The sequence below is a fragment of the Balaenoptera physalus genome, assembly GCF_965194825.1.
Source record: "Balaenoptera physalus genome assembly, chromosome: 12".
NCBI classification, from domain to species: Eukaryota; Metazoa; Chordata; class Mammalia; order Artiodactyla; family Balaenopteridae; genus Balaenoptera; species Balaenoptera physalus.
In genome coordinates this window covers 88297370-88317526 of record NC_138897.1, presented here as the reverse complement: position 1 = coordinate 88317526, position 20157 = coordinate 88297370, and the positions used below count along the sequence as shown (strand labels likewise).

Sequence of the window (20157 nt, the reverse complement as noted above, 5' to 3'; positions counted from 1 at the left end):
GCAGGAGGGAAAGGGGAGAAGATGGATGGAGTCGAGCAGGATGGCCTGCAGAGTCTGCCTTTATCTCTGTCTCCCACAGCCTTGGTGTTAGTTTCTTTCTTTCTTTCTTTTTTTTTTTCTTTCTTTCTTTTTAAAATTAATTAATTAACTAATGTGGCTGCGCTGGGTCTTAGTTGCGGGACACGGGAACTTTGTTGCGGCATGTGGGATCTTTAGTTGCATTTGCTGCATGTGGGACCCAGTTCCCCGACCAGGGATTGAACCTGGGCCTCCTACACTGGGAGCGCGGAGTCCTAGCCACTGGACCACCAGGGAAGTCGCTGGTGTTAGTTTCAGTGGCTCGGGCAGGGTAGTCAGAAGCAGACCACTGATCCCACACTGTGTGCCTTTGGAGTCCAGGGAAGGGTTTTATTTTAGGATGTTTTGGGCCACTCAAGAAGGTTCTGGGTATTTCATGAACCATCACTATTAAAGTTAGGGAGACCACCTTGGCTGAGTTTCTGAAAAGGGGTATTTGATGAGCACTAAATTGCTCTGAATAAACAGTACAGTTACTTTTTTCCCCTCCAGTTTTCTTGCATGTTCTTTGGAGCAGTTTCTTCTGACCAACGAGAACACTTCAACCACCCTTTCCACAGTCTGGCAACAGCAAGTGACAGTGAAGAGGACGTGAATAATGGCAGCTTTTCCACATTCTAACACTTAATGATGGCTGAGCTGGCCCCCGACCCATTTACTGGCTCACTTGCACCTCAAACACATTTTCACATTTAAGCCTATGAAGATATTGTCTTGGACTTCCTTGAAATGGATAATGGGCTGCTGGTTTTCTAAACATCTTCTTATACAACAACCATATCTAGAAATAGCTGCTTGTCAAGTAAATGTAATTTGCTTTAAATCCATTATGCTTCTTGGGAGGGAGAAGAGTTTTCTGTGCAGGGAAAAAGCTCATTAGAATTCTTCAATTCAGGGACTTCCCTGGTGGTGCAGTGGTTGAGAGTCCGCCTGCCAATGCAGGGGACACGGGTTCAAGCCCTGGTCTGGGAAGATCCCACATGCTGCGGAGCAACTAAGCCCGTGCGCCTCAACTACTGAGCCTGCACTCTAGAGCCCGTGAGCCACAACTACTGAAGCCCGCGTGCCTAGAGCCCGTGCTCTGCAACAAGAGAAGCCACTGCAATGAGAAGCCCGTGCACTGCAATGAAGAGTAGCTCCTGCTCACCGCAACTAGAGAAAGCACACGTGGAGCAATGAAGACCCAACGCAGCCAAATAAATAAATAAAATTAAAAAAAAAATAAAAAAGAATTCTTCAATTCAGTGCACATTCACACTGGAGGTTTTAGCATTTTCTTTACCAGTTTTATAAAGGCATTTAAACTTTCTTTAGCAGCCATTTTGAGTGCATCAGTATGGCTTGTGGAGTTCAGGTATCTTCTGTGTTTGATTGCAAACATTTGAGTTTTGGTGCTTTCAGACATAGTAAAAAGTTATGCATGTAATGCCATAACTTTTTTGGTCTATTGCTTGTTATATTTTGTTAAGATTTTAAGTAAAAAAATATGATTTTAAAATTTTGCAGTGTGATGCAGAAAAGAAGTGATGCCAAAAAATTAATTCTGTATTATCTGATACAGAACAGCAGCCTCCGCTGCCAAGAAAGCCTGGGTTTGGAGGGGAATGAGGTGGAAGATGAATGTCTCTGTTCTTTGCCTCTTTAAGCATTAGCTTCTTACCTGCACAGAATAAAAAATCTGGCACAGAAATACTGTTATATAACATCTTAGGATGTGTGCCTCTCCCTCTCCCAAACCTGTTTAGAGTCAATTATAACCTGACAAACTAGACTTCTGTAACACCTTAATTGTTAAGCCTGTGAAACCATCAAATCACAAGGAAATGTTAACTGGCAAGCAATTGTGCTTTAGATTTTGTAAGGAATTAATAAGACAAAGGTGGCTGAGTGGATTAGTAAACTTTAGAACTGTGAACAAAGTTCAAACTAAAACCAGAATGAGTTTGGCTCTTGTAGCTTGGTAATGAGTCATAGCTACCCACAATAACCTAATAAAAACTCAAGTTCATCCCAAAACGTTCCTCAGTGAATGAAACTGGGCTTTCATCAAGCTTTTTTTGGAAACTGGCAATGCCCACATAATTTCACATTGTAGGCTAAAGATTTATGTATTTTTTGCTTACACTGATGACTAACACTGAATTTCACATATTCCTAATAAATGCAGATGACTACACGGAGAACATCTATACCCGAGAGTAACTGTAGGTCTCCTTGCTGAGGATGAAGTTTCTGGTTCGCTCACTGAAATGGGCCAGGGCAGTCTAGGCTGTGAAGGCATCATCATCATCATCAGCAATCACCTAGATGCAGCACTGGTCTGTAAAAGATAGTTACACTGTCAAATTGTATATAGTTTGGATTTTAGAATTTGGATACAGAATGCTAAATTTAAATGACACCAGATTTTTGTTTGACTTCACATACCATTTAGAAGATGCAAAAGCCTTCTCAGCTGGGAAACCATCTATATGTTACATTCAATTATTAATCCAGTTTGATGAATTTTTGAGGAAGCTAAACTGATGTAGTAAATGAGCTGGTGAAAAAGAGCCTTAGTGAATAAACTAGTAAAAGACAGAAATGATAGCTACAAAGTATGGAGTCACTGCTAGACTGACTAAGGGGCTTGGAAATGAGGACCTGATAGGGACCAACAAAATCAGTGTCAAGGGCCAGTGTCTTATTTTGTTACTACTCAAATTAAAAGGAGTACACAGATTAGTATAAATACTATATTTATTAAATATCTTTACAGTTTATTTAAATGTATTTACAGAACTATTCCTGCATAAGTTATACTTCAGACGTCCAATTCAGGTCATTGCCTCTTGGGTAAGACAAATAATGATAGTCTCAACAGAAAAAAGCAGCTCATTAGTATACACAAATTCAGACTTGCTTCATTATTTAGCCATCTTTGCCACAAACTACCTGCTTACAGTTAAAATTTTGACATGGACACTGTCGATTTTTAGTTGAGGAAGTTCAATTTTGCAAAGAATTTAATTTTTTTAAACAGTAGAATCCAAATGTTTTCTCTTTCACATTTTGTTTTATAAGCAGATTTTGGTTTTTTGACATTGCAAAATTTGTTAAATGCAAAAATGTGATAGTTTCCAGGAAAATTGGATGCTGTAGCTTCTACCAAAGATAGCTGGTATAAGGTGACAAGGAACCATGAACTTAATCAGAAGTACAAACATTTACAGTTCTAGCCAATCTTGTTTACAATATCCAAAACGCTCAAAACTGACTCAGTGAATTCCCACAATTACTGCCTTGTTACATGATGTGGTATGTTGGTGGTACTGAAGGCGGTACTGAAGGCTACTATTCTATCCAGAACGAATGCAACCGATGGGATAAGACACTCGCCCATCATACAAAGCTCGAAATCTAGTTTCTAATCTAGTTACAGCCCAACTCCCAGACATACACACCTGGAATGGATTCTTTTGTGATTTAGTACCCATCAACCATGTCAAGCCAGTACAGTAATTCAGGACAAGTAACTTGTTTTCCCCACCTCATTTCTTCTTTCAGTTTTTAGGAGCCTATGGACTCTAATGCGTATCCATTCGGTGAATTCTTTTTTGTGCGCAGGCAGCTTAAGTTCACAGGAAGAAATAAGGTTCTGATATGTTTAGAGTGCACACTTTAAAACAGAACAAAATAAAAATTTCAAGCATGTGATAAAAATATTGATTTTTATAATACAGTATTGCTTTATAAATATAGATGGAAAAGCTATAAACTTTACTGGTCTTTGGTGCATCCAGAGAGGGATAAATAATTTGCCATTTGTAAATTAGAAATCCAAATTCTCTTTCGTTATAAAAGTCCACTACGTGAGGCAAATGTATCAATATGTGTGTTTATACTGCTTGATTTAAAATACAATTAACACGTCAAGTTCAGAATTAGACCCACCAAGTGGTATATCTCAGGCACACCCCACAAAGACTTGGGTCCTGTGATGTGGAAAATTCCAGTATGGGTACTACACAGCCTCTGACCACTGACAGTGGAAGGAGAGTTACTTGTTAAGCAGCACTCCAACAGACCCCCGCAGTCATAAAATTAAGTGCATAACACAAAAAGGGCAGGGGAAAAAAAGAGAAAATATTTTGTGTCCCAAATCTACAGGCCAGGTCCAAAGTCAGTTCCCCTGTGAAACTCAATTCTTGTCCCACTATTTTCAACATCCCTGGAACAAACACATTGTCAATTTCTAACGCTCATTTCTCAAAAAAGACTAAGTTGATTAAGTGAGTTGTGTAAAACACCATCAATCTACCTTTATGAAGATTGTGTTTGATGGGTTTAGATGAGTGCAGAGAAAGCCAGTGACATGACCAGCACTGCTCTTACCAGGAATTAAATGTATGCATTGGAAAATTAATACAAAATATATCCAGATCATAAGGCTCCATACCTCTGACCAGAAATAATTAAAAACCCAACAAAAGAACTGAAGTTGTCAGCCCAAGTGTAAATGTATTCCTTCCAACAAAACCCTTCTGGATGCAACTTTCTTTACTTTTTAAATACACAGAGACTGCAAATAGTTTGTGCAAAATAAATACCCCGCCACTTGCCACTCACGCTTCTGTGTTTTATCACAGCACAATGGATTCTCATTATTTAAACAGAGTCTCTCTCCACCCCCCACCCCACCCCCATCTCCTCTACCAAAGAATTCTGTTTTGTCAAGTTAGGGTAGTTAAGGCATTCTGACATGTAATTAAAGGTGATTCAAAATAGATATCTAACATTATGCCAATTTAGGAATAGTAGATAAATTACTGAACGGCTTACAAATGAATAACTCATTCTTATTATAAATGAAATGCCTGTTACAAGCATGATGCATTGAAATATAGTAATGACATGTACATGGTACATGTTAAACAATTTTAAATAAAACAAAAGCTTGACAGTTACTCAAATATACAGTACAAATTCACAAAACAAAATCTTTTAAAACAAGTTGAGGTAACCTCAAACGTAAGTTTTAATGCAATAAACCAGGGAGTAAGTATCTCCTTTAGAGAAAGAGACTTTCTATATTCTCAAGTAGATTCTCATTAGGTTTAATTGCATTCTCATCTATACACCAATGTTACCTGACATATATAAAACATGGCTTTAATTTAAGGATTTCTAAGTATATATATTTTTCTACCATGAAGTTAATGAAGGAAAAAAACTGACCCAAAAATATATATCTTTACAGCAGTCGACTTGTACACAAACCTTAAAAATAAGTTTGAGCTTGCAGATAATGGAAAAACTGAATGTGGGGTAATTTTATAAGGAAACTATACACTGCAAGATGGCTATTCGGAAACTGTAAACATTAAGCTTGATTCAGAAACCCCTAAATTTCTGTGTAGGGCAAATGCAAATGTCAGATCATCACTAGGAGTTTTCCTCGTGGACTCTTGTGCCACTGCCCACAGTGCTCTTTCCACAGGGACTCCCTGAATTTGGTACATGCTCTACAGAAAGCAAGGCTACTAACAACAGGTCTGAGAGTGAGACAAGGGGTATAGCGTGACCATCAGAGGCCAACAAAATTCAAAGTTAGAGCTGTTCCATTCTCAACCCATCAGGCCTATGGGCCTTAAGCTCCCACACAGGGGCATCATATCAGATAGCTGGGAGGAATTTCAGCTGTAACATTAAATTTGTAGGCTTTGAGGAATTTTATAACCTTGAATAATGTTTCCATTAAAAATTTTTGGTAAGGAGTCTCCCCAACCCCCCCTGCAGATCAGGCCACCAGCCAGTGATATGCAGTAATCAATAAACTGCTGAAACTTTCATCAGAGGAACACAATTAAGCATCTTTTAAAAACCATGAAACATTTGCATACATAGAACTAAACTGAATTTTTCCTCCAACTTGTAACCAAAAAAAAAGCTCCCCGGATCAAGATTTTGTAATCCAGAGCAATGTTTTAGAGCAAGATTATAAGCCCCTGAAAAATAGGAGTTTATAATGAAAACATAAAGCCACACCCAATCATAACACAGACTGTATAGTACACGTGTAACATATGTTTTGATGAATAACGTATGTTTCTAGTAGATGTACCATAACATACAATTTGTGTTAGACTTTTAAAATCCCTTTAACACATTCTAATTTTGAATTCACTTTACCAATATTACTCATTTTCAATACTTCAACCGTTTTTGAAAAGTAATAGACATTTTGGCTTTGAAAACCTCCATCCCATCATGGAAAGGACAATGTGAAGTCAAGGCCAATCTTCAAATCTTGATTCTCTTCAAATGTTGCTGGCAGATATGAGCTAGTGAATGACAGTAGTGGTTCTCAACAAAGATCTCAATGGGGTCTCAAAAAGACAGGCAAAAGGCTTACATCACTGGCCATTGAGATCAGTAGCAAAGAAACATGGTCCTGCCAGCAGGATTAGCACACACGGTAGGGGAGAATTTGGGATGATGAAAGGAGAGGCAGGAGTTGACACCTAGGTGAGTCAGTCTGTATACTCAGCCACTATTGAAAGAAGGACAGTGATGTCATCTGGCTTTCCACCTAAAATGAAAATGAAAACGTATTTATATATTTTAAAAGGAAAAGTCAATAAAAAATGTAAGCCTAAATAAATAAGTACTAGGAAACAAATACTGGCATTTCAGGCAGGTTTGGTTTGTCAATATACTCTGGCAGAAAAAAGGAAAAAAACCATTTGATAAATAGTTAAAACGCACCAAGAAATTACATGTAATTTAATTGAAGCTTTAAAAAAAAAAACCTTCCCTGCTCCTTTACAACAGCTCTGTTAAAATGGCCACCACCACATCCTCTGTTTATAGCAATCACAATAAAGACAAAATGTGGCTAAGATTAATTCTGCCTGACAAGAAAGTTACATGTTATACCCACAATCCTAATTTGGACAAACATATCCAATGTTTTGAAACTAGTAATAGTCTTGTATTCTAATCTGGCAAACAGCTATGGCATGTGCTTTTTTCTATTTTAATATTTCCTGGACAGCTAAGAAATGCTTTACATGTCATAAGATTATACCAGCAAGAAACTGACCAACTCTACTAGTTCTGATATGCTAGCACCAACATGTCATCTGAGCTCCAAGACTGAGCTACTTGGCCTGCTCCCAAAGTTACATATCGCTCAGTAGATAGGAAGACTCTTTAGGCAAGGACAGTCTAACATTACTTCCATCTTCAAAACCTGCCATGGCAATTTGGCAGGCAAATACTGTCAATGAGTCCCACAAAGCCAGAGGAAGGGAGATGTGAAATGTCAGACTCGTGAAGGGCAGAATGTTTAAACTGTTAGGAATGTCCAGGCCCTCCAGGAAGAGCTCGGAGGCTTTTGGGGCTCAGGTCCAAGCAGTGCAGTGGCAGCAATAAAGGGCTTCAGGTTCCACCTGCCTCTGCAGCCAATTAAATTCAGTTCTGAAGGGCACCTCTGTGGGGAACACATGATGACATGCACTTGCTCTGTCCTTCAGCGTTACAGCCTGCTGACCTTGCTCCCACAGTCTCACAGCTGGGAGAGGGCACCTCAGCAGTGTCACCCCAGTGCTGTAGTTTGCCTCACCCACAGCCCAGAATGCTCCCATCCTCTATGTCCCCAGTTAGTCCCTATGACTTTCCTAAAGAATGCTTACCTCTCACATTCAATCCATTGTCACATGCAAACTGTGCAAAAGGTGACATATAATTTGGGTCATAGGCCAGCTCATGAGCTTGCTCAGCAATGCTTCTTGCCGTCTGTTGTATACTCTCATAATTTGAATTCTAATATGAAAACATGAAGGAGTTATTTTTACCATAATGCCTCACATGATTTCTGCACACAGTAAACATCACTTGCAAGCATCACTTTTTAAGACAGTAACATTTATCTAATCATAGTTTCCACCATTTAAGTTTTATTCCAGTTAGAGAAGACAATGAAACATTATACCTCGACTAAAATGAATGAGATCACCAGTGCTGCCTGCATGTCAATTTGAAAGTCCTTTGCATGGACTCGGGTCCTGAAGTTTGAATTTTCCTTTTTTTTTTTTTTTGCTCACACCATGCGGCATGTGGGATCTTGGTTCCCTGACCAGGGATCAAACCCACACCCCGTGCAGTGGAAGTGTGGAGTCTTAACCACTGGACCACGACGGAAGTCCCTTGAATTTTCATATTTGTTTTTTTTTTCCCACTTGAAATTCTTAAGGCATTCTTGCTAAAATGGGATGGGGTTGAAAGGGCGGATTTTGATAGCACTTCGGGATGACCTCAAAAGTTTCCTTGCTTGGGAATGCACCCCTGGCCAAGCACAGTGTGCTCTCCAAGTAAGGGCTGCCAGCTGCCCTACTGAAAATCCCTCTCTATTCTCTATTCCTTCACCTTGCTTTATTTTTCTTCTTCTTATTTACCACCACCATTATAGCCATTCTTTCTTTCTCTGTATTATCTGTCTTCCTCCACTAGAATGTAAGCTCCATAATGGCAGGGAATGTGTCCTTTCTGCTTGTCACTCTGTTACCACACAGAGCACAGTGCCAGCACGTGTAAGCGCCTGACCTTTACTAGGCCCCACAGACAAGGCGTGGTGCTAAGGGTTTCTAATGCATGGTCTTGGTTTATCCTTACCAAAACCCTACAAAACAGGCCTTTTGTACCACTCCACCATTTTGCAGGTGAGGAAAATATTGCTTAAAAAGTTTAGAAACTTACTCAAAGTCATACTGGTTAGTGGTAAAAACATGAGAAAAGACTAATTTTCCCCAGAGTCGGTACTTTACAAAGCCAGGAGAATACGCAGACTGGTTTTCACTTCCTTCCACTCTCTGTATGGGCCAAATCTGAACAGTTTCATTACTGATGACAGCTCAGATCACATCAAGGCCCCTAGCTGCCTGCTGCCCTTGGCTGCTGCCTTGGCTGGCTCTGGTATGATGATTTCCTATCTTTCCCAGCCTGAACACCTGCTGAGTTTGCTAGGAGAATAAAGAGTGAAAAAGACAACCAGCAACTAACACCATTAAATACCATTAAAATACCATTGAAAACACAAACAAAAAAATCACCCATCTGGACTTTTCCTACCTTTACCACCCTACTAAATAAAGGCTTGGATGAGAAGCCTCTTTTCCCCTCAAGTTCTCCAACTGTGAATATTTCCATCTACAATTGTTTGAAAGATTAGAACCATTTTTATTTTCCTACATTCACAAAATAGTCCTTTCCAAAACTACAAAAAGAGATAATGCAATTGAATTAATAAAACTCAGCTGCCCAGAGAGGGTCACTGTTTCCAAAGGCCAACCTTTGAGTTAATTACCTTTAACTTTTTTAGCTCCTGAAGGATCATATAATCAGGCATGTTGTCAAAGAGTCCATCTGTTGCCGTCAGGATAATGTCTCCTAACTGGACATCAAAAGATGTGCTATCAGCGGCATCCGGGCTGTGACAAGGACAGCGTAGGGACAAAGTTAACAGAGCCCTTTAGAGATAACTGTTAAAAGTTTCCAATGGGAATGATGCTACAATGTAATGAGGCTTTAAGGAAAACTAATATATAGTAGCAGTCAATAATAAAAACCACCATTCTGAAATTTCTAACCTTGAAAAAAATTAACTGAAAACTCTGATATAAATATTTCAAAAGCTTAACTAAAACTATCAAGTAAAACTGAGTTTGATGATTAGTCACATGTAGTTTAAAAGGCGGAAGGGTTCTTCTCTGAGTCAGACACTAAAATGCCTCTAAAATCCTAGTGGAAATGAGTCTTTGTTTCCTAATTCTTTAGAGCCAAATTCCATCCTCTCTTATTCACTTTCCACTCATCAGTTTCCCTGCAGGCTTGAATTTGGCTATCAGGAGGCTGTGTTATAGTGGAATAACTGAGCACTATGGAGGAGAGCATGCAAATCCTATAAGAATTAATTCATATGAAATACCTGCAATGGTATTTCTTACTATAATACTAGTAATTACTAGTATATTACTAGTAATACCAAATTAGTATTACTAAGTCATACTTACTCTGGTAGAGTAAGGACTGTGTGTCTCCCAAGGCTTACAAAGTGCTCATCATGTACAAGTTACTTATTTATTAGTGTGCCTGGCACACAGTAGGTCTTCAAGTAATATCTAATGAATGGAAGAAACAAAGTAACTGACCCTCCAAATTGGGGAAAAACTCATTACTATATTGTTAATGAAGAGAAGAAGGTACTCTGTGTGTGTGTGTGTGTGTGTGTGTGTGTGTGTGTGTGAGAGAGAGAGAGATACATATATATAGACGCTTCTATATGCAGAGAATAAATCTGGCAGTGGCTGCCTCTGAGGACAGAATGTGTGGATGGGTGGATGGGGTAGGGACAGAAGTTTGATTTTTCACTACATCTTTTTGTGTAAAACTTTTAAAAAGATATAAGAAAACAGATATAAGAACGGGGGGTGGGGGGAACCACAGGTGGGGAGAAGAGAAAATATATTCAAAGAGTTAATGGTCCCCTCAGAGGCTGGTTCTCAGCCATTTCCAAAGGCCAGCTCCACTGCTTCCAAGCCTCCAAGGTGAGGGAAAGGTGAGATATCTGATAATCTACCTTCACTTGTAATTAGGGAACAAGAGCCAGGAAAAAATTCATACACTGACCCAGAATGGAGGGGCCAGAACCAAAGCACCCTAAGCTTGATTAAAAACAAAAAAAAAAACAAAGAAAAACTTGTGTAAGTGACATGTTATAAAATTTGCAAAGAGAAAACATAAAAACAAACAGCCCACCCATGCCTGCTGGGGATTTATGCAAAGCGAATTGAGGAAATTGCTAGTTCATCTTCTCTTGACTGAGGAAAGCAGCAGCACATCTAAAAGTTCTGTGACGGGCTTTTGGCAAGGAACAAATTAGCTTTCGCTTACACAGTTATACAGTAAACATTTTCTAAGAACAGCTACTAAAGGAAATCTGTAAGTTAAGCTTAATATAATATTTTATAGATAAGAGGGACTAATAACTAAGGAGATAACATGCAGCTGGGAAACAAAAAAGACCAAAAAATAAGAAAATTTTAAAAAGACTGTAAAACTGGTAGAAACCAGGTTGATTTCTTCCGTGGAATAAAGAGAAACAATACAAGACATTTCACATTTGCTCAGTCTTTGGAAACTAATCAGATTCTAGAAGTTTAGATTAATGACCAGGTTGGCACAGAAGTTCTATTTTATGCTGAGGTTTTTCTTTCCCTAGGAGTGTCCTTTGCTATTCTGTCTGTGAGAGACTCACTGCCATTGGACAGATCGTCCTCTTCTCCCAACACTCCCACCCATGAGCTTGGTGTTCCGCCAGCTGCAGTTTTGCCCATTTTGATTGAACATACTGTGCTGCTGGAAACTTTTGACTGCACTGAAACACGAGCTGAAATCACATGCTAGCACGCTGCCTCTGGGCTCCAGGGGAAGCAACCTCCACCTCACTGGCAGGCCAGGCCAAGTGCTGTCCTGACCAGACTGTCCCAAAGATAGCGTGTGAGGTACAGCAGGGCCGCTCTAGCACTCAGAAGCCAAAATAACAAGGATCAAGTAAAGGAAAATTAAAACACTGTTCTCCAAAAACTGTTAGCTGAACTTGACATCTACGAAGGCCTTGGGGTTCTGAGTTCTCCCCACTCCAATAGGGCTAATATTGATGTGCATTACAGCCAACTGAAGAAGGGCCTATAATCAAATTTTCTTCCAATTATGGTAATCTGCCTTAATCTGAAAGTAAAAAACTGCTTCCCTCTCTCTAGGAGTCAGCAATAGATGGGCAATACTGAGTACTTAATTATATAGTATGCTCATTCCAGTTTAAAAGATGGCAGTAATCATCATTTTATCTTAGTTTGGACTTAAGATTTGGCCCAATAAGAACTATTAAGTAGAGACAATAGGCACTTGCTAGAATGCTTCTACTTTTACAAAAGGTTCATTACCCATTTAACCACATTTATGAATTGCCAACAATGTTTGTGTCAAGCCCTATAAGGTTGTTAAAGGCAGTGAAATCTGAGACTGTTTTAGTGTTACTCTGTACTCTGATCTTAGAAAAGATAAACTGTAAAAGTTGATTCAAAAAAGTACTGATTTTCCTGAAAAGTTCTTGACAATTTAAAAATGAACTGAGAGAAGGTGTCAGAAGAAAAAAAGAACAGAGCACGTCATGAGCACCATCAGACCACCTCTGAGTCCATTTCCCGAAAGTTAACTTTGCCTGACAAGTTTTGCAGGGACTGCAAGTTCTATTTGATGCATATTATAGGAGGTCCCGAGAATCAGGAAGTTATTCTGATAAATAAAGCAGATGTCTGTTTGCATTCTTCCCTAATAACGTATGCAAAATCTTGTATAGGCAATGGCACAGACAAACAATGACTCATTTCTCCAGCACAATTTAACAAATACAACTGTATGTACCATGTGGTCTTGGTATGAAAAACTGATATTCTGTAAGCCTGAAATAGTATTTTCACAGCCTTGTCAAATTATCAGGTGTTTATCAGAATTCAACTTGGCTGAAATATCAAGTTCAAGCAAAGTATCTTTCGATGTCAGACTAAAAGGTCCTCAGTGTGCCTTCTTTTCTCACATGAGAATGGAAAATGCCTATCTCCAACACTGTAGTTAAGGGGAATGGGAGGGAACCTATTGGTGAGAAAGGGGAGATTACCTGTCACTCAAGACGACTCCCTCAGCTTCGGGGGGTGCGATTGAGAGCTGGAACGGAGTGTTGAAGTAATGCTGCTGCTCATCTGATCGGTGCACAACTTCACCACCCCTGACAACCAGAAAGCCTGAGTCGCCCAGGTTTGCTGTGTGTAAGCGGTGGCTAGTTCTGTCCAGCACCACGATGCAGGCAGTACTGCTACCTAGAAACAAAAATGATCTCCATTTATTTTCTCTTTCTAGGCTGTCTCTGCATACACATTTTTATCATATTGCCCCAAAGAGCAACATGCCATAATTTGAATCTCCTTTGCCTAAACAGGACCATTCTTAGTTATGGCTCCGTATCAATGTCCGTAGTAACCTGATCAGGATCAACATGACGGGGAAAGAAAACAGGATTTATACTATGCAATGTTAAGTGGGCCACTGATGATTTGGATTCTTCCACTTGCAGAGATAGGAAACAATAAAAATGGCTGGCATTTAACCACATTATTTCAATAGTGCTATAATCTATGCCAAATGCTCAGAAGGATGTTGTTGAGATATTAAGTTTTAATACTTAAAATGCCAGAAGGAGCATGTTACGTTTCCATAACATTTCTCATTAGTCATAGGCAGAAAGCCTGCTCTGTGAAATTCACTAACATTTAAGACAAGGCACATAACTACAATTTTAAACAGAATTTCCATCTGCTGAGGTCATGAAGAACTTTTACTGCAGACTGACTCACTATGAAGTAACAAGACCAATTTTCCCAGGTAGCTTGTGGAATCAACCTGTTCACTTTACAGAGACTACCTGTTCAGAGAGAAGAGACCACATTCCAAGCAGAAGCTTCTGTGTACCTCTGCAGCACACAGCTCACATGACCTTCCCCAGACTGAGGCTGATAGTACAATTAGTGAAAGTGCTTTCTAGTGCTAAAATTTCAACCTATACCTACAGAAAAATGGCAAAATAGAAAAATGAGCAGTTCACCAAGAAATAAATGTAAATGGTCTGTAAATATATTTCTAAAAAATGATCACTGCACTAGTGTAGGAAACATGGTCTCATTTCACTCTCAATTCACTCTCATTTCACAGTGGTAAGAGAGTAGAACTAAATAACCTTTCTAAAGGACAATATTGCCCTGAAATATGTGCATATCCTTTGATCTAGCAATTCTACTTGTGAGGATTTATCGTAAGAAAATAATTAGAGATGCAAACAAGACTTAAGTACAAAAACACTGCATAAGATCACAAAGAACTGGTAACAACCTCAACATCTAAAATTAAGGGACTGGGGACTTCCCTGGTGGCACAGTGGTTAAGAATCTGCCTGCCAATGCAGGGGACATGGGTTCAAGCCCTGGTCCGGGAAGATCCCACATGCCGCGGAGCAACTAAGCCCGTGCGCCACAACTACTGAGCCTGCGCTCTAGAGCCCACAAGCCACAATTACTGAGCCTGCACGCCATAACTACTGAAACCCGCGTGCCTAGAGCCCATGCTCCACAAGAGAAGCCCGCGCACCGCAATGAAGAGTAGCCCCCGCTTGCTGCAACTAGAGAAAGCCCACGCGCAGCAATGAAGACCCAACGCAGCCAAAAATAAATTAATTAAATAAATAAATTTAAAAAAATAAAATTAAGGGATTAGTTATATATTTTACAGTTCATCCATACAATGGAAAGCTATGCACTATCACATAATACTTAGGAGTACAGACTCTGTCGTCAGCCTGCCTGAATCTGAATGCTAGCTCTGCCACTTACTAGCTGTGTGACCTGGGGCAAATTATGTAACCTGTCTGTGCTTCAGTTTGCTCATCTATAAAAATAGGGATAACAGTAACTATCTCACAGAGTTGTTTGTAAGGAAAAAAATTAGTTAAATCATGTCAAAGACTTACAACACATAATAAGTGTTAGCTATTTGATAGCCACTAAAATTGTGTGAGAGAACTATATCTGAAAATGAAAGATAATTTAAGTGGAACAAGTGATTATAAGCTAGTATTAAAGTTTCCTTAAAAGAAAGTGATATCAAATATAAAGAACTGTACATCAAAAATAATGAAATTTTGGGCTTCCCTGGTGGCGCAGTGGTCGAGAATCCGCCTGCCAATGCAGGGGACATGGGTTCGATCCCTGATACGGGAAGATCCCACATGCCGCGGGGCAACTAAGGCCATGCACCACAACTACTGAGCCTGTGCTCTAGAGCCCGTGAGCCACAACTACTGAGCCCACGTGCTGTAACTACTGAAGCCTGCACGCCTAGAGCCTGTGCTCCGCAACAAAAGAAGCCACCGCAATGAGAAGCCCGCGCACCGCAATGAAGAGTAGCCCCTGCTCGCCGCAACTAGAGAAAGCCTGCGCGCAGCAACGAAGACCCAACTCAGCCAAAAATAAATAAATAAAATAAATAAATTTATTTAAAAAAAAATAGTGAAATTTACTGTAATTTTTTTTTAAAAGCACAATATGTAGGCAAAGGCTAACCTGATAAAATGATAATTAAAAGGCAAAAAGAAACAAAATAAACAGGCTGTGGAACCAGCTGTGTTAAATCCCAGTGCTCTATCATTTTCTAGCCACGTGACATGACCGTGGGCAAACCACTTATTCTCTCTAGGCCTCAGTTTCTTCCTAACAAAATGAGGAATAAAAATACCTACAAATCTACCTCACTGGCGCTATTGTGAGCACAGAGTAGATTCAATTCCTGTTGTTATTATTCTATGGGCAAAGAAAAAAAGTCAGGGAGTATAATCACTAAAAAATTAACAGTTTTCTTAGTGGATTATAGGTAATTTAATTTTTGTTATTAATTTTCCCTTAGTGAAAATGTGTAACTTAATTTAAAAACACTTAAATATAAGCATTTGTGTCACTGTAATGTTCAGAAATTCTGTTTCCTTGTTATCTACAGTATATGCATGGGTACAAACTTGACACTTTAATGCTAAGCTATCTAGTCCCTACCCATTAATTGTCAAAGAAAAGAAAAACATGGGTATTGTAACTAACTGGCCATGCTGTCAGAGAACCTACTCCATAGCTTATATTAGAGCTAAAATCACCAATTACCCTTCCTTCCTAACTCAGTGCACAAAAACTCCAATCACTTACGTCATTAATAGAATCACCACACAAAAGATCTTCTGAAAGCTGATGGGATTAATTTAACTGAGAACAAAAAATGACAGATGAGTAGCACAGCCTTGAAAATTGTGCTGCAGGAAGGACTCACATTGACTCATTATTACTCACTGACAAATCCAGGCTATCATTTTGCTACCCTTGTGGCAGTAAACCGCTGCGTTAGAATCAAAATGGTCCTCGTGAGTGATAGACAGAGCTTTAATATGCAAAGCAGCACCAACGAAGGGAAGCTCAGCCTTACAGAATCATCTGGGCTCTAGTGTGTAAACTCCTCTGCCTCTTCAAATTACTGATGCGTACAGCGGCTCAGGCCCTGGTAGCCTAATACCGGGAGAAGAGCTCACCATTCTTACGTGTTTGGAGAGGAACAAACTGGCAAAGAAGAAAAGAGTGCTAAGAACAACAGTGTTGAATGTTCAGACGACTGAGCAATCCAGACAGGTCCCTGAGCAAATCCCTCACGCTAACATGGAAGTATTTTTATCACCTGGCCCTTATTCTGTAAACTACCACTAAGCCTTTTGTGCAGCAAAGAAAGAAAGGGATAACCTTACTGGGATTAACCCCTCAAATTCTTAAGATATGTTGGCTTCATAAGACCTAAATCCACTTAAGGGTTTCTGAGGAAATAATATGTCAACAATTAGCCTGTGATGCCAACCCAGATCTAAAAGCAGCTAGAAATTCTCAAGAAATAAGTGGTCACAGCTATCAGCTTGCCCTTTATATCGGAATTATGTTATAGGCTTTTTAGCAATGGCAAAATTTTTAAAAAAGGATCACCTAATCTTATAAAATTATTACTTGCAATTATAGCTGAGGTTCAGTAAAACTCAGCAGCCTGTCTTTGCCAAAATATGCTTGAGTTTTAGTTACAAATAGCTTAGAGATGTGTAGATAAGGTAAGAGAGAAGTGTATATGTGTCAAACATGGTAACGAAGGATTATTTCAACGTGTCTTTTAGGAGAAAGAGGTAGTTGTAATATTCAGTGTAAGAAAAACTCTTATATGTCCTTAAGTTTATTTTATTAAGCTCTCCCAGTTACATGAAGGTGAATAGGGGAAAAAAAGTAGGAACAAGGAAGAAATACAGCAAAAAACAAAGCTTTCAAAGTACAAAATCAGGACAGTTGTTACAGGTTTTAACAGGTTATTCCAAGTCACAGTAATTTAGTAAATGCACTATGGGGTGCAGGGTGGGGTGGTGTTGGCAGAAGACTGAGGCCCCTGGTATCCCTGTCTACAGGTCCTTTTGTTAGATGGCACCCTGCAATGTTCTCTTTTCCCTCAACATGTTTCTGAATATTGCAAGAAGCTTTAAGTCATTGCTTTTCATAAAAAGATTTATCCAGTTAACATATGAAATAAGGGGTCAGAGGTTAAGTGGTTTGCCCAAAGTCATATGGCAAGTTTACAGAGATGAAATAGAATCTAGGATGTTTCACGGTATCAGGCAAGCTCAAGACTGCATGCCCAAAACAGCAGATTAAGACAAACCAGTATATTGAAACTTCTAGACAAGATTTCTCTTCAGTTAGAAGGAGAACAAGCTAGTTAATCACAGCACAGAGAAGACAGAAGATAGTAGCATGATGAAAAGTACCCCTTCTTACAAAGGTTTTAAAATGAAGGCAAAATTCTACAACACGGAGATCTCCGTTAACATTGAACAGTGAGGGCTGATTTTAAATGTGCATGGTGATTGGGAGGGAGGCCTTCTAGTAACCAGAAAGATGCTGGCAGTTAGCAGAAACTTAATAACACCCTTTCTGAGAGCCTGCTTAGAAGGCTTAGGTAAGTTCCCAAGAAATCATTTAACAAACAAATGTAGAAGCTTAGCCAAAGGATGCTCCATTAGCATACCAGATAAACAAACACTGGGTATTTGTAAATTTTCTAATACAAGATTAACAGGGATCTACACAGACTAAATGTTAACTGCTAGCAGCTGCGGAGCCATTTTGCAACCTGAACTCCTCACAGGTAATCAACTGAGTTTTACATGCTGGACCTATCCCCTTTTTTCCTCCCTGGGAGAGAATCACTACCCCAATTATACAACCACTTGCTTTTCTTTCTTCTTTTATCGTATTTTAGAATCCCTAAACAATACAGTTTTACTTGTTTATGTTTCTGAATTTGAAATATATGGAATCAGACTGTTAGGTGATATTCTGCAATGTCCTCTTTTTCCTCAACAACATGTTCCTGAGTACTGCATGCAACCTTAACTCGTTCCTTTTCAAAATGCGTTTTTCTACTATAAATGGGCTTTTAGGTTGTTCCCAGTTTTCTGCTATTATAAATAATGTTACTATGAACATTCTTGTACCTATCTTTTGATACACAGATGTGCATGAGTTTCTCTAGTCTAGGGTAAAGACCCAGAAGTGGAACTACTGGGGCATACTATCTGTTCATGTTTAACTTTATTCTGTAATTCTAAATTGTTTTCCAAAGTGGTTGTATCTATTTCAAGCAGTATTATGTATTCTGGTGTTGCCCACAGCTTCTCCATCAAATTGCTTAATAGGAAGAGCCTCAGAAAAAGAGCTGGGCTGGTAAGTGATTTTCTTGGTTTTGTTGTTAACCATCTCCTGGGCTTCTTTAGAGAGGAAAATGCATAGGATATCTACTTACCAAGCAAAGGTACTTTATTTTGCAGCAACTCACAGTAGCTTGTGGTGAGGATTCCAATGGGATTACTGGGGACGAACCGTCCTTCTTTTACTAACCGTTCACATGTCCGCATTAAAGTCCCTGAGAACTGAGACGGATCAACTCCATAGTCTCTCCATCCTCCTACACCATCTGCGACCCCTAAAAAAGAAATTTACATTCAAAGGATATTCTTACCAACGTCTCAGGATTTCTTACCCCTGTTTTCCTAATACTAATTTTACTACATACTAGGACATCTATTTACCCTGAAATTCAGAATAAAAAGTGCTCAGGTTTAATGTATTATACACTAATACTCCTAAGCCACATTCTCTACTTAGAATCTGATCTTTCATATATTGATGAATAAACTCGTGAGCTACCACAGGGTGGCATTGCCTCCCAGCCAAGAGTTCGATTTCAGCAGGATTTTCATCTTTGTACAGAAGTATTTGTGTTATTAATCTTTGTTGTATTTTATAGGAATGAAAATGAATTTTTTAAAAAAAGTGCTGATGCTAGTGAGAATACAACTGAGCCAGAGCTGTCCATCATTAAGAATACCAAAAGCAGCAAACTTCTAACTTCAAATATTGGTCAATAACTGTGAAAGAGAGAACAAAATTAAGAATACATCCCACCCCCTTTCCTCCTCCCTCTGAGACAACCTCTATCCTGTACGGGGCCGCACTGCCCAGTATAACAGCCACTACCACACGTGGCTAGCGAGCACTAGAAATGGGGCTGATGCAAACTGAGAAGTGCTCTAAGTATAAAACACACACTGGATTTTTGAAAACTTGTTAGTATGAAAAAAAGGGTAAAATAGCTCATTAATTTTTATATTAATTACATGTTGAACTAATATTTTGGATATAATGTGCTAAAGAGAATACATTATTAAAATAAATGTGACCTGTTTCTTTTTATTTTTAATTGATGTGAATATTAGGAAATTTAAAATGACATGTGTGACTCACATTATATTTCTATTAAACAGCACTGGTATAGAGATTTTTCACAGGTCCAAAGAGCTGTTGATGAGTTCACAGTCTGCCTAAGACTCCTTTATCGAGAGGAAACTAGTGCTCAAGAAAAATTAGACATCAAAGTCAACACCATACCATCTCCTATTCAATCCCTTGCAACACCAAGCTAGTTGTTCAACATTAAAATCAATTTCTAAATTCAACAGTCTACTAAATTCAAAAACTGTGAGGTTGTTTATTTGAAATTCAAACTAAACTAAAATTCAAACTAAAATGTCAGATATATACATTATTAAAATTTTAAGTGACCACAAATGAAGCTTTCTGGAATGACCTATAAGAAATATAGTTGTTTTCAAAATAAAAGATCCGTGAACAAATGGGAGAGTTAAGCTTTTTACTTCATACTGTTCTGTATTATTAAAATTTTATTTTTATAATGAGCATGTATTGATTTTATAATAAAAATATTAATTAGGGAATTTATAATTTTTAAGGCTATCTGAGCATGAAACATCCTCCCCACATACACATTTACATTTTTTTCTTCCAGTTT

The 20157-nt window shown here is 38.8% G+C and overlaps 2 protein-coding genes across 3 annotated transcripts in view; one reads left to right on the top strand and one right to left on the bottom strand.

Annotated features, from left to right (window-relative positions):
- Positions 1 to 5409, top strand: part of RAD9B (RAD9 checkpoint clamp component B) — a 42431-nt gene extending 37022 nt beyond the window's left edge. The window contains exon 11 of the mRNA XM_082416828.1: positions 571 to 5409. Coding sequence (XP_082272954.1) covers positions 571 to 699 — 129 coding nt within the window. The 3' untranslated portion in view covers positions 700 to 5409. The remainder of the gene's footprint in view (positions 1 to 570) is intronic.
- The window catches only part of PPTC7 (protein phosphatase targeting COQ7), a 40801-nt gene continuing 23443 nt past the window's right edge, over positions 2800 to 20157 (bottom strand). The window contains exons 2-6 of one of the 2 annotated variants that reach the window (XM_082416882.1): positions 18592 to 18771; positions 12797 to 12995; positions 9425 to 9548; positions 7755 to 7884; positions 2800 to 6649 (exon numbers count right to left, since the gene is read on the bottom strand). In XM_082416882.1, the coding sequence (XP_082273008.1) occupies positions 6591 to 6649; positions 7755 to 7884; positions 9425 to 9548; positions 12797 to 12995; positions 18592 to 18771 (692 nt within the window). In that variant the 3' untranslated portion in view covers positions 2800 to 6590. The remainder of the gene's footprint in view (positions 6650 to 7754; positions 7885 to 9424; positions 9549 to 12796; positions 12996 to 18591; positions 18772 to 20157) is intronic. The other variant, XM_082416883.1, reaches the window with a different exon arrangement.